Genomic DNA, 22,598 nt, shown 5'->3' on the forward strand with positions numbered 1-22,598 from the left:
AATTTTGAAACAAAAAATTTCATATGCAAATCTTTCTCAAAACAGAAGCTGTTCCTCCCAAAACAAAACAAAAAAACCCAAACACCAAATCATTTAAAAACCATCTGAAATGTCCTGTGCATTTCTCAGCTGACAGAGAATGACTGCATAGAGTAAACTGTGTTACATTATGCCTACTCCAGGAACTTTTAAGGTATATCAGGTCTCAGAGGATGATGATTTTTGAATTTTTATTTCCCTTTATGTAATATTCTCTTTTTACTGTCAGAATGCTAGTTATCACTTTTCATTGCCTTTAGCAGTAGCCTCCTCCAATTTGTTCTATATTTTATTTCTAATTTGAAGGGCACCAGAAAACCAGAGAATCAGGGTTTTTGCATTCTCTACAGTAAGTGTAAATAGGCTCAGGAGGAGTATTGCTCACTTTCTGGTTGGTTATGATGTTTCTGAGAGCTGAGGTTGCCCAATACACAAACTCCAGATAATGAATATTACTGTATGTGAGAATCTCAACATTACGTAGTAATGCTCTTTAGTTCCTGAACACATCCATTTATTTCCTAAATGTATTAGGATCTCTGTGTGTGTGTGTACTTGCTTTCATATGTAGTATTTTGGGGAGTAATTTTTATAACCGACAAAATTCAACAAATTCTGCAAACTGAAACCTTTCTTCTTGATAAAACTGTCCCACTGGTTGTTTCAGAAAGATCCTTTTTGGAAGTATAGTCATGCCACAGAATTTTTCCTGTGTTAGAAACACTAATATGATTAAATCAAATGTCCCTTCTCAGGTATGAAGAAGTGAAGATAGAAAACTTAAAGGAAACAATTATGAAATGTGGAAAAAAATCACAAAGGTATAAAATCTAGATAGTCAAGGAAAAAATGCAAAAGAGATATTGTTCATTAATGGTACAAATACTGGCCCCTTAGGCACAAACTCCTAGATATTAACAGAGTTCCTTTTTGCTCCTGCACCAGAAAAATGTCCAAGAGGCTTTAGAGGAAAGGTTTCCTTGGGAAGGTGCATTTCAATTTAACTCCTTATGCTAGTTTCCTTATTAGGTGGGCACTAGATTTCTTAAAGTCTGACTAGACATATCTGATAGGCACAGTAACCAAACTAAACCATCAATACTAGTTGTTGATTTGAGTAAAAAAAAAAAATAAAAAAAAGTCCTCTTTTTGCAGAGAGGATACTGGCTACTCTGACCACCTGACATGTTTTGGCTATTCCCTGCTGGGAAAAATCTTCCCCTGATTTCCTTTTTACTTGTGTCCATGCAAAAGCACTGCCCTTCCACTAGCATACTGCTCATGTTCATTTAAAATGGCCATATTTATTTGGCTTATGTCCTGAATCTTGAACCTTGAGTCACGATGTTCTAGCATGATGTTCTATGCAATTATGTTCTCAGCGCTGTTTTGTTCTTCTGCTAGAAGTGCTATCCATCCTTCGAGGCTCACCTCCCCGACGTCTTCTCTAACCTACCTCTCCCTATCTTAATAAAGCTGCTTCGAAAGCATCTCAACATACGTCTATTACAACCATCACAATCAATCCTAATTAGGTTTTTATGTTTTATCTTCACTGATGAGAAATGGGCTGTGTCTCACTCATCTTCCTGTTCTTGTGGTGTGTGCTTATCATTCAGCCACTGTACAACTAGGCACTGACAACTAAATAAAGTTATCCATAGAAGTAAGAAGCAATTTATGAATGCTTGTGATACTCACTCATCTTCACATTACATACAGGTATATGTTGGGAAGTCATTGCTGTTGCAGAAAAAAGAAAAAAAAGCTACAGCAACATGTAGGATTTTTACCCTTGGAAATGTTACCTGTAATGTATTTGCTCAATTCTTTAATAAATGTTTGGAATAAACATTAAATAATAAGCCCCCTGTCCTCAGCGAGTTTGATAAATAGTCACATAACCCATAGAAATGTATTCTTAGAATTAAGCAGTTATGGCGGGGTGGAAGGAGAGGAGGGGTTGGCCAGAGTTTGGAATTTGAAGGAAGGAAACTCTACCAGAAGATTCAATATTGGGTTGGATTTTTTTTTTTAAAGTAGATCTTAAAACAAATTCATTGAGGGGCAGGGTACAATGTGGCATGGTGGGTTGGAAACTGTTTCATGCATACATGATAGCCTGGACTAAGGGCTGTAGCCAAGAGAGAAAGGAATACAAACCGGGTTCTCTTCTGATCCTTTGGTTCTTGGCTTAAATGTCATTCCTTAGCCCTTCCTGACCATCCTAGAGTTTCCAACCACCCCATCCCCAATCACTTCATGATATTTGTGTATTTCATAGCACTTGACCCTGTTTGTGATTATTTATTTACTATATTATTGCCTATGTCCTGCAGTAGATTCCTTAAGAGCAAAGACCATATACTCTGTATTTATTATGTGTATTCAGCATTTAGTATAATGTAATCACATTATTAGATTAGAAGGCAGTGAAGAAATATTTATTAATAATGGACAAATGAATGGCTGAAAAGTGCCTAAACAGAGATGCTTGGCCAGGTTAGAGCATAGGCCAGATCAAAGGGAGTAGATCCATTGGGGCCAGGAATATTTTTGAGGTGTTTATGAGATGCTATTATTGAGTTTACACAGAAAGAGTTCTAGACCAGAAGTCAAAAGATGTGGATGCCTCCAACTGCCAATTTGTATAGTCACTAACCACCTGAGGTTCTCCAAGACTCAGTTTCCCCCTCACAGGCACCGGAGACTCAGACTAGATGATCTATAACACACCTTCTAGTTTTTATGTGGCATACATAATTTATTGAGCATCTACTATGTGAACTGCATTATGCTGCAATCATTTTTAAAAGCTCACAATCTATTTAGAATGGAAGATGAGTGGGATAGACAAGTATACAAGTGGTTTTTACTATTGTACCCCATTTTAAGTGGAAAAAAATGACAAAATTTTGTAATTCAGACTCTAAGAATATAGTTTGGGAGCTTGAAAATACAATGTGGTCAAAGCAGGGGCAAATGTGATTTTAACTGCAACATATAAAACTTGGAAGATGTAAGACAATAGTTACAATGAATTTATAAGAAACTAGAAACTATGTGCTGAAGATGGAAGGGCAGAGCTCAATGGTGGGGACAGAGAAGAGAGAGATTTAAATGCTATGATGGCACAGTTGCTCCTCATTAACCTCCACCCCAGTTTTGGACTATGCTGATGGAACTAGAAAAGGACGATGGTAATGGGCAAGTCCAGAAAGAAAGCAAGGCAGGAGACTAGGGGATTGCAACTTTCTGCTCTGTGCCAGGACTTTCGTTTGTCTTATTCACCACTATATCCCCAACCTAGCATAATCTTGGGCTCATGACATGCTTTCTCTCTCTTAATATCTCTCTCTCTCCTTTTTTTTTTTTTTTGAGAGAGAGGGAGAGAGAGAAATTGGGAGTATGCCAGTGGGGGAAGGGGTATAGGAAGAGAGAGATTCTTAAGTAGACTCCTGGCTAAGCAGGGAGCCCAATGTTGTGAGTCTGGACCAACTGAGCCACCCAGGTGCTCCTCATGGCATCCTTTTTTAATAAAGAAATTAGGAGAAAGGTCCCTGGGGTCCGTGGGTGGTTAAACCTCCAACTCTTGATTTCTCTTCAGGTCATGATCTCAGATCAAGCCCTGCAACAAGCTCCCCACTTAGTGGGGAGCCACTTCTCTCCCTCTGCCTCTCCCTCTGCTCCATGTGAGGTATTCTCTCTCTCTCCAATAAATAAATATTTAAAAAAATAAAATTGGGAGAATCTATCCATTATGAGCTTCTTAAAAGTGTCCCTTAGTGGGGGTGTCTGGGTGGCTCAGTTGATTAAGCAACCAACTCTTAATTTCGGTCCAGGTCATGATCTCCCGGTCATGATCTCAGAGTGGTGAGATCAAGCCCCACGTTGGCTCCACTCTGGGCATGGAGTCTGCTTAATATTTTCTCCCTCTCCCTCTGTCCCCCTCACTCTAATGCACTCTCCCTCTCTCTAAAATAAAATAAATAGGCACCCACACCTGTGTGGTGAATGAATGAGAGAATTAAAGACAAAATTTCTATCATGTTCACTCAAAAATAATTATGACATCTATAAAATATGCTCAGTTTCAGGTCAAAGTAACTCATATATGTACTTGGTAATTAAAAATCCTGAAAGATCCCCCTCCCCACCCTTCTGGAAAAAAAATGAGCATCATTTCATTTCTAAAATAATACAACTCTACTAGAAAGCAATTCAGGAGGAGCATTAAGTTGTTCTGTGTGATTTTCTTAATAAGCAATGGTATTTGCCAACTTCAACACCAGAAATACATTTAAGGTTTACTGTTAAAGTTCATTTCATTGGTCTAGTTCCTAACCATTCAAAGAGTTTCCAAAGACATTCACCTCATAAGACAGTTTGTTTTGGGCAAAGTTATTTGTTTTGTACCAAATTTTCCTCAGTTGCTTTGTTTAGTGATGGGCTTCATTAAGTAACCCATTACATTGAAATGGAGCATCTTGCATCACTTAGTGTTTATTGAAACACTGTGTTGTGTGTGGGCGGTTTATGGTTAGGACAGAAGAGCCATGTTTCTGCTTCCAAATCAAAGGGAGAGATGTAATACTTGTAGCATTCGTAGCTGCAGGGATGAACCTTTTACAGTCTTTTGGACAATGACAATTTTTGTAAGGAAATCCAATGCTCACACAAGGTGGGTGGCATTGAAAGGGAGAACCTGGCTTTACTGATAAGAGAGAAGAATGCATTATTTTGTCTTACTGTCTCTTTCACTTCTCTTCTAAGAACGGAAGGATTAAAACTTCAGCTGTTCTGTTTTGGGTTAGCGGGTTCTGAGTATTTATGATGTGAGGCCAATCATTGTAGGGTTGAGAATATGAATATATATATATATATATATAGTGAGAAAGAGAGAGAGAATATATAGAAAATTCTACAGGCAAACTGCTTGTGGGGTGCATCAGCATGTGGGGATTCTCTAGTTTCTTGCTGTCAGGTAGCATAATACCGGTTGTTGAAATGGCTTGGTCTTTCTGCCCCTGCCCTTATTCTCTGTCAGAGTGGGAATTATGAGACTGGTAAATGTGTGAGCCAGACTGGATCTGTGTAGCTCAGTCTCCTTCCTTTTCTATGTTTACACCAAGATTTCATGGCTCCCTTTCCAGGATTCTTTCTATTGGACAGTTACATTAGCACATTCTGAGGCAATGGTTCTCAAATTGGACCGTGCATCATAAGTCCCTGGTGGACTTGTTAAAACTCAGATTGCTGGGCACCACACAGAGTTTCTAATAGGGTGAGACATTTCTAGCAAGTTCCCAGATGCTGCTGATGCTGCTGATCCTGGGACCATGTTTTGAAAACCATTGTTCTAAGGCACAGTAAGTGATTTTGAGCTTGCTTTATTAGCAATTCCAACCACTTGCCAGATATAGTACAAGCAAAAAGTGAAAGTACTGGGAAAAAAATCTTAAGAAGGGTGAAGAAATGGTTGTAGAAACACTCTGAAACATTTGGGAATTAGACTTAAGCATGGGTCAGCTCAGTTTTAGGTTTATTTTATAATAACTAAGATAGTATACTCCGGTAATTTTCTTGTTAATCATCACCCCCTACTTGCTTAGGGACACTTGTATTTGCTTATGAAAATGGCAGTAAGTAAGGAAAGTAAGCATCTGTAAACATGAATTGCAAATTCTCATCTTTGGAAAGGGTATGTATGACTGAAGTCCACCTAATTAGCTAGGTGAACCTACTCCTCCACACACACAAAAAAGAAAACAAAACCCTCAAAAAAGATAAAGATGAACACATCTAGAGGAATGATATCTGTCTACCAGGGTAGTATTTGCATAAAAACGGATATGTAATAGGCTTCTCTTATACCACAAGTTCTACTTATTAAATATAATTGAGGCTTTAAAATACATCTGTCTCAACAATTCAATTTACATATAATTACATATTACATATAATTACTTTTAGGAGGATGGGAGAGTTATACATCCCAGGTTTCTAGAAGCCACAAAGATCTGATACCAACTTGCCCAACTTGTTTATCTTACTGATGAAACAGGTAAAAAAAATTTTTTTAATGAAGGGTTCTGTGTACTGAACCACAAGAAGTAAGACTACATCTGGTGAATTTCTTAGAAAACAGAAAAAATAGAACTAAAACAAAAACTGCTTCTGAGTTTTCTAAAACCATAAAGAGCATCTCCTGTACTGGGCTCTGTTGGACTTGTCTTTAAAGCAGACCCAGGCAAAAATGGCTCTGGTAGGGACGCCTGGGTGGCTCAGCGGTTGAGCATCTGCCTTTGGCTCAGGCTGTGATCCTGGGGTCCTGGGACTGAGTCCCGTGTCAGGTTCCCCAGAGGGAGCCTGTTCGACCTCTGCCTATGTCTCTGCCTCTCTCTCTGTGTCTCTCATGAAAAAATAAATAAAATCTTTTTAAAAGAGTTAATAAATAAAATGGCGCTGGTGGCATCGGGAAGCTTGGTTGGGGGATGCCCAGAGTATCTCCCTCTCGGGAACAGTAATGCCTTGTTTGTCCACGAACCTCTTGAATTAGTTAATCCTTGGATCATTTCTCAAAGGTTAAAGCATGTATATAGAGTGTACACACAGTTTATCACCTGAATGACATTATAAACTTCCTAAGAACCCAGATTATTCCTTATCCTAGTCTTCCACAGCACCTGCAGAGGGCAGCGTCCCCACCGGTAGTTCAGTGTACAGGAATGCAGATACCCAGTGACAAATCAGGAGCACGGTGCTAGGTGATATGGAATGGCAACTGACTAGGATCCAGGACTTCCTCTTGCAAATGTCTGCTCTATCAGATAACAAGATGCAGTATTTTAAACACAGTTGTGTTTGTGCTTCACTTATTTTAAGCATTTATTAACAAGACAGATTTTACATATCTACAAGCTATGAGGCTGTTTTAAAAAAATGCCACAATGGTCAGGATATGGTCCACATGGAAGACAGTATTTTGTAATTTATTATTGAAAATACCATAGGCTGCTATCCAGCATATTTTTGGCCTTCTCAGCTTAGTAAGAAAATGAGCTGATACTGTCCAAGAATCATTTACAGTAGATGTTGGAAAGAACATAGGACTTGGAGTCTACTTAAAGGGTCTAAAGAATTCTCTAATATGATTCGTGCTACATGTTAGAGCCAGCATTTCTTTCCCCTGTGAAAATGAACCCATGCCTTTATAACATGTGTCACTGGGAAAGTATGAATCAGTTGACAGAATTTGAAGTAAGAACATAAGGGGGAAAACAGTCCACAATTGTTATTCAATGATACAAACATCTAATATCCTGTATAAATTAGTCTCTGAGATAAATGGTAACATAACCTCCCTTGCCACATTTGCTTTACATGATATTAAATATCTGACTTGGATTTCATTCACAGGGATGGTACCGATCTCTCCACTTCTGTGGTTGCAGCAAAAAGGCAGCCTAAGGACGATTTGCCCACATTAAGTCTGCTCGGTTGGTGATTTGTAAAAAAAAGAGTTTTACAGTAGCATTTGGCCAGGCAAGGTTCTCAATAGAACAGAACGAGATAGAGTGTTTATGTTTAAACTGGTCCTTAAAATATACTAAACATTGGGCTAATTCCAAAAGAAATTCCGAATTAGCACTGCATGTCAACTCATTTTGTATTCTTCATTCTCTCAATAAGCCCTGTTTACGTGCTACATGCTGTATTAACAGTCAGATGTCCAGAGACGTGATCCCTGCCTGGGAATCTCTCCGAGATTGGGAGAGAGACAAGAAACTGTGATGACAGTGCGATAGTTGGTAATGACAGGACTGTGCCTAGGAGCTTCCGGGGCCCCTGGAGTCTTAGCCTGGGACTGGAAGGGGGTCAGAAGGACCTCCGGAAAACAAGGGAAGTTGAGGGGACTGGCAGTTCAGAAATAGGAAATAGTATGTGTGAGGGAAAAAAAAAAAAAAACTAGAAAAAGTGCTGTCAGTTTGAGAAACCAAGTGTTGTCTTGTTCTTTATCAGAAGTGACAAAATTATTTGTTTTGCACTGAGTCCTAATTCATAAAACAGATAACTTCCAGGGTTTAGGGTTATATTAAAATATGATTCCTCAAAAGCCCGGCTTTCGAGATTTTAAAAAATGTTTTAGCCTCTGTACTATATCACTGATAACAGATAAACTGGATGGAGGGAAAGAGGAAAGAGATGCAAAAAGCAGAAGGTAAGAGGAATGCAATGGTGAGAAAATCGTACAGAGAGAAAGGATGTGGTTTGAAAAGAGCTTTACCTGCACGTGGCTAGTGAATGAAGCTAGGCAGTGTCCCTTCCGATGATTCCCCACCCCCCCATTTCTCTCCCTTTTTCTCTTTCCTCCCTTCCTCCCTCCCTTCTCTCTCTCCCTCTCTCTTTCGAGAAATCCCCAAAGAGATCTCCAAGAACTTACATGATGTAGAAACCTAGTCCCATTGATGTTGCGGGGGCACAACTATTTCTAACCCTCTTCATCTTCTTCTGTCCTCTTCTGTCTGCCCTTCCCCTCATTCCCAGCTCAGGCACCAGGGACAGGGGTTGGCCAACCCCGCCATTTGGGGGAAGGAGGAGAGGTTGGGAAGGAGGTGCTAAGAACCAGCTACTGGGAGAGGCAACGTCCACTTCTGAGATGCACATTCCTCTGTCATCTCGAGTCAGTGGGAAGAAGACAAGGGGGCAAGGATGGGGAGGGAAAAGACGACCCTTCGAAGGTCTACACAGAGCTGTAACATTCATTTCTGGCTTAGAAAGACAGAAAAGACTCTTTACCCCTCTCTGGTAGAAAGCAGGAACCTTGCAGGTGTGAGTATCTGACTTGGGGTCTTACCTCAGACAGAGCAAACATGTAACTAGAAATCTTGATGGCAAATTTCACTTTCCAATGTCTTTTATTTTAGTAACAACAACAACAACAACAACAACACATAGAGACTGAAGAATTTGAAGACTTAAGAGAAGATTTATGCTGCACAAATGTTTCATTTCTGCCTGACTGTGATACCTGGGGAATTCAAAGGCCAGTTTGAAATGTACCACGTGGTATTCCTCTGGCCACTTATGTCTCTCAGTCCAAGTGGCAAAAATGGAGACAAAGAGTTACCATTTACTAATTACAATCCCAGTGATAAAAAAAAAAAAGAAAGAAGAAGAAGAAAGAAGAAAGAAAAGAAAGAAAGAAAGAAAGAAAGAAAGAAAGAAAGAAAGAAAGAAAGAAAGAAAAGAAAGAAAAAGAAATCCAGCAGGAGGAGCTCTAACATGTCTCAGAGCTCAAAGTTTAAAAACAAAAAAGTTTAATGCAAACACAGGAAAACAGAGAAGCAGTTGTGCCTTGCAAGCTGCCATGTCGGTGGACAAACATGTGACTAAAGTCCAATTAAATGGTCAGCGCGCAGGCAGGTGACGATCCTGGCCGAGGCCGAAGCACCAACACCCCCCCATTCCCCACCCCCAGTGCCACCTTCCATGAACCTCCTTGTTCTGATGCAGCTAAACTGGGATTGGAGCCGTGGCAGTTAGCTCTTACAAAAGTGAGAGCAAAAGGCCGACTTTGAGACAGGTCTAGAAGCCATTCTTTTCCTCCTACAGTGTCATACTGTCTCTACTCGAGTCTGGGACACTGGCTCCAGCACTGCATTTAAAAATGGATTTTTTTCTCAGCGGTTGGCAGCACTACAAAAATTCCCAAACGCTCCCTCTCCTTCACTCAGTGGCTTGATGGGTGCTTTTCTAAAATGAGGGAAATGCTCTCTTTGTAAAAATTGGTGCTAAAAGGGCAAGGAATCATATGTCCCCTGGGCCATGTAAAGAGTCTGCAGAAAGAATTATAGCTTTCTAACACACACGCACACACACATCAACTGGAAACAAAGAATTTACTCAGGAAAACATTGAGAAGTATATGAATATAACAGTTATAGGATTTGGGGGTAAGCCTTTCCATTTTGAACAGTGTTGTGGGAGTGGAATGGACGAGTGGGCATACAGGATGGTCAGAATTACTTAACCTGAAGGAAACTTGCAACCAATCCCTTTTAATCTATTGCCAATAAGAAGTCAAACTTTTTGTTTTACACCTTAATGGTATGCCCACATTTTAAATTTTTATACAAGCTTCTACAGAAACTTTAACTAGACCAATTCAGACCAAAAATCACTAAATAAAGCTAGTCTAGACGGAAAAATCTATGAAAACCATATGTCTTTTAGGCATCTGCCTTAAGAAAACTGCCATCATCCTGGAGAAATAGTTCACAAAATATGCTTTCAGGAAAACACTGCTGCGATGACCATGGGGAGCTGTGCTTAAGAAGACAGTTGGGCTAGGAGAAAGTCAAGCCAAAATGTTTACCAGTGAAAGGCTTACATGTCTGCATATGTCTGTCTGTAAACATCACCGAAATGACAGGCAGAGGCCGACATCATTTCTATTTCCGTTATCTTAGAAGGAATCAGAAAAGTTAGTTTTGTTCCTCCACATTCCTGCAGAATGTTAGACCAAGGGATCTCAGAGCCACTCTGTCCTCACTCACAGAAAATGGTTTTGGATAATGTTGTATGTGGATGAGGTCAAAGAACCAGAACATTTTCTTCTGATTATTTCCTCATCCTGCTGGCCTGCCAAACACAGGCAGGAGGCAGGTGTCCGACTAAGTGACTGAACGATGACTGTTCCGTGTAGTTGGATGGAGGGCCCTCCGGAGACAAAGGGACTCAGGACTAGGGTACAAAGTGAGAGTGCAATGAGAATGCAGTAAAGAGAAATTGTTCTAAAACCCTGCTCTCCCGATTAAATATATTGCTCTCTGGAGACAGTGGTCAGAGCTACCTTTGTTATTCTAGCTACATATTCTTACATCTCAAAATGCACATTTAATAAGTAACCTGAAATCCATAGGAAAAAAAAAGAGAAAAGCAAACTTTAATGATAAAAATAATAACATTTTAACTGAAAGCTCAACAGTCTATGGAGATTATGAAAGTATTTATAAATTACCAAGATACCTTGTAACCCTCAAGAATATTTTCTCCTTGCTCAACAGGCCAGGGGACTTTGGAACAACAAAGTAGCAATGGCTAGTGGCATGAATAGGTCATTTGGTCACCTAGAGGGTTGTGAATGCATGATGTATATTGAATAGCTACACGTGGAGAAAAGGTCCTGGGTTGGAGGAGTCAGGTATAGTATAAAAGAAGGAAATTTAAAAGATGTGGTCAGTCATACACTAAAGTTTCAAGCACAGAGGAAAACACTATTTCAACATGCTTATTCAAAGATGATGTGCTTTAAAATGAGTTTTCAATATACTTAGTTTTCAAGTAATAGGATGCTAAGGGGGGTAAATGCAGAGCGTTTGAAATATTAAAACAAATCAAGCAATCATAGCAACACCCCTCACTACAGATTCCTAAACTGAACGATAGGGCATTTAAGTTAATCGAAGTCTGATGAGTCACTGGGATTTCTGGGGTCCACCAATTTCAGTCCCAAGTGCTCTGATACTACTTTTGTTGAGCTAAAACGACAAGTTTGCTTTCTTTCAAATAATATGTGTAGCATGGATTTTATTTTGACTTCGGATCCAGATATGTGGAGGGAAATTACTGCAGTGGTTTCTCTAGTTAACACATTTACTAATGTTTCCTTAATTTTCCACCCCAAGAGGCAATAATTAAGGTAGAATTTGCCTCACATGAAGTTTTATTATTTTAGTTATTAAAATATTTTCCAACACTACCATGAAGCAAAAAGAAGTTCTAGTTGATTTAAAAATAAGTAGATGTTTTCCCCAGGTTTTATAGCTTTTCCTCCGTAAATGGTGGTCTAAAGGTGGAGCAGTGTATAGACTTTCTGGCAAAGTCCCTTGAATGTGATGCTAAGGGTAGATTTATTTGAAGGAAAAAATTCATTCACTCTTAAAATTGGCTTTGAGAACAATCCTAATATAAACTTAAAAAAATACACATGATACAGAATATATCGTATATAAATATCCATTCCCCAGTGAAATAATTTCATTTTAGACTTTCTGGGCTACAAAGTCTTCCTCATCTACCCTCCTAAGCGGTCTCATTATAGATCAGTGTGATATATACTGACCAAGAGAAGTGTCGATAATGCTGCCTCATGCAAATCTGAAACTAGAAATAGGTAATATTTACATGGTGGAGGCGACTGGTATATTTGAATTGTAAAATAAAATCATTTCCCAGATCATATTCAAAACCACCCAAGGCCACCTTCTCACACCTCTCACTTCCTCTCGGTTCTCGAAACTGCCACAGAAGCCTGGGGATGCCTGTGTGGCGGTGCATCTAGTTTGTGGTTTTCCAGGCCTTCACATCATTCTCCCTCTCTGTTGCTTCCTCAGCCCTTCCACAAACAAAGCAGGGATGGAATGTAACTTATTGCTAAACTTCGTATCAACTTGCACATTTACTGGGTTCCCAGTATTCACACCTTAGCCTATTTTTCAGCATTTTAACTAATCTCAATAGGGGAAAATGTTGACTTTATGGAGATATGGAACTCTCCTTGTGTCTGAACAATGGAAGTCAAGAAGGCCCAGCATTGCCACTGACTATGAGTGAAGGAGGATTTTGCCATCTGCCATTTTGATTAACCATTTTTTTTTTTTAAATCCTTGGATGGAATGTGTCCTTTCTCAGTTCATATGAGCTGATCGTTTTGGCTGGAATGCAGGAATGGACATTTCCTAGTGTTTATGGGAATTGTTAAAAAAATAATTCCAGAAATTAGAGCACTTGCTATTTGTGGTTTTGCCTATCATGTGGCTCTGGTGCCTGAAAAGCAGCCAAAAGGAAAAGAAAGTACGACACCACACCATGAGGCTGCCGAATACCTTGTGGCTTTAGACTTTGCCCTAGGTAGAAATTCTCCTAGTTTTGATCAGAGTTGCCAAGTGATCTAAACTTTCATCGAAATACAGGTAATATGGTGTCAATACACCTGCAGAATCTCTCAAACTCAATGTCCTTCCAATGCCAACCCCCCTTCCCCTGCACTTAAAAATACTGGCCAGACCAAAAGTGTAATATTCTTTTGGCAACAGCATTAAGTAAGCCAGATGGATTTCATTTGGCAACTAAAGGGTGTAAATATGTGTTTAGATTCAGAGGTTCCCCCCTCCCACCCCCGACAATGGTTACAATATGTTGGCTCTAGTAAGCTAAAGGATTTCAGTGTTGGGCATTTAAAAATTGTACGTCTAAGCGGCAATAAAGTTATGACAAGCAGACAAAAGCCATCAAACCCTCAGCTAAATCCTCCTCTCCTTTCTCATATTGCTGGAGGTAAGCATTTAGGGCCCGTTCTGAGTGAAAGAGGTGACATTTACAATTTCATGTTTAATTTCCTGGCTGTTTATCGGCCAGAGCCACTCCAGTAAGCTGAATTTCGCTTCTTTCACAGTAGCTGGTAAGTCACAGGGAAGGAAGAAGCGCCCAGCAGCTTCTCGGAGCATGCTGCTTGGATAAAATTTGGAGGTGGAAGAGCCACGCATCACATTGTGCTATGAATCTCCAAAGTCACTAAAAAATGTGCCATCTAACCAACACTGTCTGCATGTCAAGGTTTTCTCTGTAAAATCATTCTTTTCTTACAGCAAAGGAGACAAAAGAAGGCGACGATGAAAGGGAAGTACTAGCCCGTGTCTGTCTGCTTACACTGGGCGGGATTCACTTCTCTTCTCCTTTCCTTTCTCTTTGTTTCTTTTCCTTTTGAGCTGACATCAACTTGTATATAGGAACATTCAGCAGATTCCAACTGGTGACAGTTTGCTGCTGACTGGCCACAGGAAGAATAATAAGCATTTACTGTGCATTTTTCACTGGTCAGTGGCTCTCGTGCCAGACTCCCGTCTTGGCTGTCTTCATCAATCAGGTGAGACCCAGGGCAGGGCTGGGTATCCTGAAACTCAGAAAGGCTTTCCTTGCAATGGCTGAAGCTTAGCAATTTAGAACCCCAGAGAGAACAATGACAGAACTATTTGCTATTATTTGTCACGGGATGTGGAAGCAGTTGTATTTGGTTAACTTAATGCCAGTTACCACTGGGCTAGGAGTAGCATACTGTTATATTTACGGCCGCCTGCCGCCTGTCTGCATTTCTGGTTGCTTGGACTTGGTCGTATGTAGATCCTTTCTTATTTTCTTTTTCTTCTATCGTCCCCTCAGCCTCAGATATTTGGAAAAGTGAGATAAGGGACACATTGAAAGCAGAAAGGCAATCTGAAGTCTACCTTGACACATCTGCAAAAGTCCCAAATTCTGACCTTCAGAACACTTGTAGTTCTGTTCCTGGGTCTCACCTGAACAGACTGCCAGTCATTCCGCACTGTGGCAGGATGGAGATGTTTGTGTAAAGTAGACTCAAGTTTGCTAGACCCAAGAAGGAAACCACCAGACTAATTTTACCTTCACTTAAACCAGATGGAAACCAAGACTGCAAAATGAAAAACTCTTGTCATTAACCATCGATTCACCTCAGTGAAATATTATGTTACAGATTGTGGAATTTGAGTGATTTTGATGGGATATTTAACTGAGGGGCTTAAATTAAATTGAATATTTTCTTTAGTGAACAGTTTATGGCCAAATTTCTATTTTCATTAAAATATATGAAGCATCATATTTTCAACTCATGTTGAACCTGCAACAAATTATTAATTGCATTTGGGATTTCAGTAACAAATTTTATAACACAGCAGTCTCACAAAATTGCCTTAAATAATGCTAAGAATCAGAAAGAACACCTCAAAGTTGTTTCCACTCTTGGCATTTATACTAAAAAAAAAGAAAAAAAAAATCTCTCCATGACTTTTAAATCCAGTCGCTAAAAATAAAAACCGTTTCCTGAAAAATCAGAATACCTAATCATAAATTTATTTATTTGTTTTTTTAAAGGGGAAGGACAGTGGGGAAAATAAAAAACTCATGAAATCAGAAATCACAAGACGAATTCATCACTTGTCCAAATGACACTCAGTTGCTAAAAGAAGTCATACTTTTAGAGGGCTCTTGAGGAGGGAGTAAGTCAGGATGTTTCCAGGACATGATTTCAGGAGAATCAGACACAGGCTAGTCACAAAAGTCGCTTAATTGTCCGTGTACCCTGAACCCATGACTTCAAGACTCAGCAGCTTCATCCTTCATGGCACCAAACCTTCATGTGAGGGATGCAAAGACAAACTTATAAGAATCGTGGGTATGTCCTTACTCAAAATTTGGGGGACTGGCTGAAAAAAACAAAACAAGGAGAACTTATCCCTAAGTTAAAGGGATTCTGTGTTAATGTCCATTAGATCAACATATAAAATACGGAAAAGAGATACAGCATAGCAGTGTATCAAGGTCAAACATGTAAAACAAGATTCAATTGTAAAGAGAACCAAATGGTTTTTACCTCCTTAAAGACAAGACCAAGAGTGCACCAATTATCTCTTTATGGAGAGAGATTTCTGTAACTTTTGCCATGGTTGGCTTTGCAGTAAATTACTGAGACCGTGGGACTGTGATGAGACTCTCAAAGTGCGCCATGTAAAGTCAGGGAAAATGAGTAAGTCACAGAATGGGCATAAGTGGGAAACCCTGTGATAATCTTGATGATGCTCCAGGGCTGTCCGTGCAGCACGAGATGTCAGCTTCACTATTGGGCTCACCAGAGAGTCAATGGAGCATTTCTTGGTTTCCATCTTGTGTTTCTGTCATGTGGATGAGCTGGAGTAAAAGCTAAATCCTTTCCTATGATTCAGTTTTGCCATTTTTAAAAGACACCATCAGACTTGGTGACAAGGGTGGTTAAAAAAAGTACTTCAGTTTTTTAGTTTTTAGTTTTTTGTTTTTTTTTAAATAGAGGATTGCGTGATGAGGTAAATGGAGTTTGCTTTTCCTTGGATAGGGACCCTTCCTCCCACCCTTATCCCCTTTTGACCGTTGCAAAATAGCTTAGTCCAGGGAAAGGGGAGAAGACAAATGAGTAAAATAATGCCAGAATCAGCTGTTGCCAGGAAAAACACACTCTGATTCAGTTAATTTGTTCTGTTAATGTCAAAGGCTGTGATTCCCAATTAACTAATTTTAAGAAGCCGTAACCGAAAATAGCTACATCAGCCCTAAAGTTAATATTTGATGAAGATTAGGATCTTCAAGTAAGAAGACCGGGGCCCCTAAAGAAGTGGTAATGTCTGTTTCAGATCATCTTGCTAAACAGGAACGCAACTGGCTGGGATTTTCAAACTGGGTTTTCGCCCCTTCAGAGAAGTTGAGTGGGGCGAGAGGGGAGGGGGCAAGCCAGATATTCTGGCAATAGACAACGTTCCACAAATCAGATTTGTGTACACTCAACTCACTAATGACAGAAGCATCCCCACTGGTGAGTCTCTTTGGGCTAGAGATGCTCCCCGAGCTCAGGTGGAACTAATTAAACAGGCATGTCGTTTGCAGCATTTCCAGCTCCCTCACCGAAGGCGAAGGCTCGGGGCACAGAAACCAGAACAGCTTGAGCGGCTGAGAAAAGCTGGGCCGAAAACGACTCCCCCCGCCCCATTCCTTCCTCTTCCTTTACATTGGAATGGAAAGATATAATAAAAATAATTCAAAAAAACCCCAACACACCCGAACGCTCATGGTCTCTGTCCAGTAGCAAGTGCTTTCATTACATCTGAGTAGGGTTAAAATAAAGGTGTATATGCTCCTAACGTCAAAATCATAACTTGCTAATGAAGTCGAAAATTATCCGGAAGAAAACTCTGTACAGGCACATGCCGGATGTAGAATATTTTGCCTCTAAAAGTTCCGTTATTGCCTCTGTAATATTAAAGCCCAACAGGGAGCCGGCGGGACACGGCTTGTACTGTCTTGTCACGTTAGGAGTTTCTGGTTTCAGATAAAAGAGGGGAAAGGGCCCTTAAGAAAGTAAAGAGGCTAGGAAAAAAAAAGTCAAACTTCCTTCTCGGAAAGCTATGGGTTGTTTTCCTGGAGATGATGGATAATGGCATTTCAACCTTTTTTTTTTTTTCTCAGGTTTTAATAGAGAAAATGGAGGCAAATCAGAGTGGGAAAGAGGGAAAAGAGAATATATAAATAAACAGAACAAGGTGAAGTTTCAACAAGAGCTTCCCCTCAACTTTTTTCTTTTTTCATCTTTGTCTTTCTTTTTCTCTTTTCTTCCTTTCTTTCCTTTTTCTTTCTTTTTCTTTCTTTCTTTTTCTTTTCTTTCTTTCTTTCTTTTTTTTTTTTTGAAATCTTAAACCCCATTTCTGGCTTGCATTTGGTAGGATTCCTGCTCTGGCTTTTATTAAAAACAGACTTTATGTGGTCAGAATTCTTCATCTAAAGCTAAACTTTAATAGGCATAAGGATCCTGACAGAGTCTCTCTGGGTCTCTCTCAGGTGACCCCCCCCCACCCAAGAGGGGTTTCCCTCCCGTTGCACTGAACTGGCTGGCGCTAAAACTTGAAGGCTCAGCACAAAAACCAACCTTCCTTCCTCTTTTACTCTGAAGGCTCATTTCTGTTTTACATTTGAGACTCTTTGCAAGGCCAGGGCAAGTTAGGGCTGGCTCCAAGTTGAGAATATTCTAGAAGTTTTGAATAATATAACCGTTGTCCTATAAATTCCCCAACACAGATGCATTAAACCTGCGGTTCCCCTTCTCTAGCTAGAGCTGGAGCTTCCGATTCCTACTGGCTACCTTCTTTCCGTGTGTGAGCTTGGAAAGGGTGACTCCATCCCGCCTAACAAATCAGTTTAGCATTCAGCAGTATCTCTGAAAGGGATTGGCAAGCCAGCTTATCTGAAACAAAGAGGTAAAGCAGCCAAGCGAGCAAACAAAGACATGCATGTTCATTCCCGAGGAAAGGCACCACCAGGTTGCTTTGGTTCCTTCTTATAGCTAAACAGACAAAACAGCCGATTTTGAGGCTCCTGTTTCGGACTCCTGCCTTCCCACTCTCAACACCCCACCCTGCCCCCCAGTGGTCTCCACACCTTCCTGGCACAATAACAGATACTTTCCCAGTCAGTCTGAAATTTCCTAAAACAATAATTTAACCTTGCTTGCAGTGAGGCTCAACACTGACATTTATTTATTTATTTATTTATTTATTTATTTATTACATGGAGGGAAAAATCTTTGCAATAATGTAGTGTGGTGATCCTCAAGGGGAGGGGGATTTTACACCCCACTCCCCACCTCCCCAAACACACTAGCAATGTCAAGATGTTTTTAGTAGTCACAACTGGGGCAGTATGACTGGAAATCCAGTGGGTAGAGGCCCGGATGCTGCTAAACATACTAAAATGCACGGGACAAGCACCCCCCCATCCCCCAAATGGCAACAGTGCCAAGGTTGAGAAACCCTAGTATTGTGGTTGGAAGACTGGGTTCTGGAGTCAGACTGCTTGGGATTAAAGCCCAGCTCCATTAGGGTCTGGTTGAGCAGTCTTGGGCCAATTGCTTAAACCTCTGGGCTTCATCTGTAAAATGTATAATAACCTATCCTTTTGGGTGGTTGTGAGCAGTAGACAAAAATATACCTTCAAAGCACCTAGAATAGTGCCCAGCATACATTGAGAGCACAATAAATATCGCTATTACTTTTACTATTATTACTAGAAATTTAGCTCCGTTCCAAATGAAGTATAAGCTGGACCTTATTTTTAGAGGAAAAAAAAAATACAGGTTTGAGAGTACACATATCCTTTTTGATTAGGACCAAAGTGATGATAACCCTAACAACCACAGTGCTTTACAGTTTATCAGGCTCATTACATATGATTTGGGCAACAACCTTTTTCAAATTGTTCCTATTTCATAGATGAGGAAACCCTAGCTCAGAGTTTAATGAGTTGTGCAAGGTCTGTGGCAAACCAGGTCTTCCGATTCCACATCCCCTGCTGTTCCTGCTACACCACCCTTTGTTTACTAGTTTAAGATAGCCCTTCTCCTCATTACACCCAACAGCCTGAAGATCAAAATAAATGTAAGCCCCGTAATCAGAGAGTGAGGTGACTCAGGCTTCGTGGGTGGGAGGAAGTCACTTCTCTTTTATGGTACACGCATAGTAAGGTTTTCCTTCATAAAGCATACAAATATTATAATAGTCTGAATTGAATGTTTTAAACAATTAAATTTCTGTATGAGCTAGTTTTCTTTTAAAGTTTCTGATCTCGAGAAAAAAACCTCTAATTCCTTCTATTTTTAAAATCTCTAATTATACACATTGTACATGTTTGACTATAAGTGTACAAAGATGAGGATATAGCTTCAACTATATACATGTTTCAAGTTTCATTTATTCACTATTTTGTTTCACAAGTAAGCCTGGAAAATCTGCTTACCCGTGCCAAGATGTATTAATTCAAATGTATGATGTTCCATCTCATATATGGTTAGTGACTGCACATAGCAATCATCATGTCTATGTTAAAATTTCTCTGCACAGTTTTTTTTCTTTTTAATATATTGCAAACTGATCAGCCCAGTTTTTACTTAGACTACATTAAAGTTAATAATATTGGGTTTAAGGGTTATAGTTCAGGGGGCAAATGGATAATATTCCTTGAAGTGAGTGGTTTTCTGGAATTCCATTGGTAATAGAGAAGGCGAGGCCTTAGCTCTTGATACTCTCATGACCTATGGAGCACACAGCTTGCAATAACCCAGCCATGGCTCTTTCTTTCCTTTCAAAGCTCTCTCTCAAATTATACAAACAGCTGCCCAAATGTCATTCATTTGGACCCAGTTTCCTATAGTCCCACTTAGTTTGTGCCAGTTGATAGAGGAGAGGTCTGGACCACATATTGGTGTTTAAATGGTGTCACAGGCTTCACGGTTTTCCCATGATACCCCTCCTGGGTGAAAACTGCAAATGTGTATGAAAATATTTTTGCAATTTTCTTATCTGAATAAGGTCTGTCTGTTAGGCTAGCAGAAGAGAACCAAAGAGCATCCCCCTAGCCTGCGCAGGGGGCAGTGCACTTACCTGGGGACACTGGGTGGGGCCCTCGTGGGCCTGGAGGGGACTTGTGGGGGCGCTCCGAACCAGTCGCTGCTGCCACCGCCACTGCTGCTGCTGCTGGGGAAAGGGGGTAGCGGGCCGGGCCTGAAGGGCACCGGGGGTGCCCCCGAGTGGGGTCCGGGTGAGGGGATGGCGGGCGCGGGCCCTCGGCCAGAGGCGGGCCGCGGGAGGGGAGCGCTCAGGGTGGGCCGCCTCTGGGTCGTGGGGCTTGGAGGGGGTGACCTGGGGACAGACGAGATCCATTTCAGTTTGGAGGCATCTTCAAAAAAATATTTTAAGGCTTCCTGGCTGCTTTGTAAAAAGTCTTTTTTTTTCTGATTGAGGAACTCAGATCCCTTTTAGGAACAGTGCAACTTGTAAAAGGGAGGAGCCAGCGGCTGTTGATCTTGGGGTGGTGGGTGTGAGCTCATCTTGGGTGTAGAGATTACTTAAATATATATATTTTTTAAGGTATAAAAGGGTAAATGGTGGAAAGGACATCCCCCCCCCCCTCGCCCCCAACGATTCTCTCTGTGGAGGCAACCAGTACAAGGAAACTATGTATCCTTTTCAACTATATTCTATGACACAACACAATATTCTCTATATATAAGCTCTTGTTTTATACATATTAGAACATAACATTCTACAACTTACTTTTTTTTTTTTAAAAAGCCTCACATTAACTTGGCTGTCTCTTCACTTCAGTACAGAACTGTCTTACTCATTTTGAGGACTGTATAACATTCCATTGTAAGGATATATTGTTTGTTTTTGAAGGGAGCTGAGATAATCTGACCTTTACTCTCACTCCTGAACTTAAATATCTTTCTTTCTCTTTAATCTTTCGGTTCATATTGGTTTAGGGAAGCACACTCATAAAATGATCCCGGACAAGCTTGGCAGGCCTCAGGTGACGTGGCGCTATTTTCCTACCTGCGGGAATGCTGTATCCAGGAGTCATCCACCGGAGGCGGTGCAGGGGTGAAAGTGGTGGCAGTGTTGATGTCGCCGATGATCACAAGGGCTTCTTTAAGGGCTTGGTACATTCGAAGCATCTCATCCCGGCGCTGAGCCTGCTCAGCAGATTCCTCCATCAGAGTATTTTGGTCCTCTGAAGAATATAACTGTGCTAGGAGCTCTGAATTTATGAAATCTTTAACCTGTCAGGTTACCACAGAAAAGTAAAAATGGGAATACATGAGTGATCAAATGGTATAAACTGGTTCACAGCCCATGGACCAAGTCTGCAACATTTCACTCTGGGAAAAAGTTCATGATGCATCATGCACGCAAGATGTACAATATATGTGTATTTGTTTACTCTCATTTTCTCCATTGTCCTCCCAATCCTCAGTACCAGGGCAGGAACAGTCATCCCCTCTGTCTTATGGCTGTGGACTAAAGGAAAACCTAGATTAGGTGAAAGAGGACTAAATCTTGCTATCACCAGAACAGGGCCTGTTGGCAATGCAAAGCATTTCCACAATGCTGTCTGTGGCTGCTTGGCATAGAAATGAGGGCAGGTACCAGAAGATAAGCAGCAGTATTTTCAATAGAAAACAATGATGTAAAGACACCTATGTCATAGCACAAGTTATCCATTCCTTCATATTCCCAGTCTTTTACTAGTTTTTACCACAATCACTGGAGTAGTATGAAGATCCCAGGTTTCAATGTCAACCCAACGGTAGAATTAGCACTAGTAAGTGAAGTTCTATTAAAAACAGAACCTTAGGGATCCCTGGGTGGCGCAGTGGTTTAGCACCTGCCTTTGGCCCAGGACCCAATCCTGGAGACCCGGGATCGAATCCCACGTCAGGCTCCCAGTGCATGGAGCCTGCTTCTCCCTCTGCCTATGTCTCTGCCTCTCTCTCTCTCTCTCTCTCTCTCTCTCTGTGACTATCATAAATAAATAAAAAATTAAAAAGAAACAGAACCTTGTATGATTATTGTAAGTTGACTTACAAAACCAAAAAGTTATATACTCTTGGCTTTCTAGAAGTCTACAGTAGAACTACTTAACAGTATTGAGGACTGACATAGTTCCCATAGTTAACAGATATATGAAAACAGACTTAAGTATGAACAGTGTGTATGAGTCATAGGGGAGGGGCAGTTTGAAGAAGAATGAGAATGGAGAGGATGCATACATTGCACAGCACCAAGAGAGCAAGCACCAGCCACCATATCTCATCAAATGGAAGATACCAGTAATTTTAAGATACGCCATAATTTTATGCTACTAAGAGAAAACACCATCAATTAAACTATGACAGAATGCCAAGATGCCACTGAGTGTGACATGTGTCATCATGTCAGAACTAGTAAATGTGAAACAAGTGAGTGCAGGAATCAGTGAAAGACAGAATGTCCCAAGTACCTCCGCAAGTTATGTTTTGATTCCCACCACATACATACAAAATTTACTATGACCTCAATTCTACAGAAGAAGACATTGAAATTCAGAGACTTTAGTAACTTGCCCAAAGCCACATAACATTAACTTGA

At 40.5% G+C, this 22,598-nt stretch overlaps 1 protein-coding gene and 1 long non-coding RNA gene across 10 annotated transcripts in view; one reads left to right on the top strand and one right to left on the bottom strand.

Moving 5' to 3' along the window:
• Positions 1–16,778, top strand: part of LOC112648612 (uncharacterized) — a 37,012-nt gene extending 20,234 nt beyond the window's left edge. Inside the window, exons 4-7 of the long non-coding RNA XR_004817598.2 lie at positions 6,013–6,103; positions 7,459–7,538; positions 8,967–13,969; positions 16,531–16,778. This is a non-coding gene — a long non-coding RNA (uncharacterized LOC112648612). The remainder of the gene's footprint in view (positions 1–6,012; positions 6,104–7,458; positions 7,539–8,966; positions 13,970–16,530) is intronic.
• Positions 1–22,598, bottom strand: part of DNM3 (dynamin 3) — a 555,606-nt gene that overhangs the window by 9,825 nt on the left and 523,183 nt on the right. For 5 of the 9 annotated variants that reach the window (XM_049112291.1, XM_049112288.1, XM_025430309.3 and 2 more), the window contains 2 exons: positions 21,024–21,250; positions 20,073–20,330 (listed from right to left, as the gene is read on the bottom strand). In XM_049112291.1, the coding sequence (XP_048968248.1) occupies positions 20,073–20,330; positions 21,024–21,250 (485 nt within the window). Of the gene's footprint in view, positions 1–14,948; positions 15,324–20,072; positions 20,331–21,023; positions 21,251–22,598 lie in introns of those variants that run through there. The other 4 variants (XM_049112292.1, XM_049112290.1, XM_025430316.3 and 1 more) reach the window with 2 other exon arrangements.

Source organism: Canis lupus, chromosome 7 (assembly GCF_003254725.2).
Source record: "Canis lupus dingo isolate Sandy chromosome 7, ASM325472v2, whole genome shotgun sequence".
NCBI lineage: Eukaryota > Metazoa > Chordata > Mammalia > Carnivora > Canidae > Canis > Canis lupus.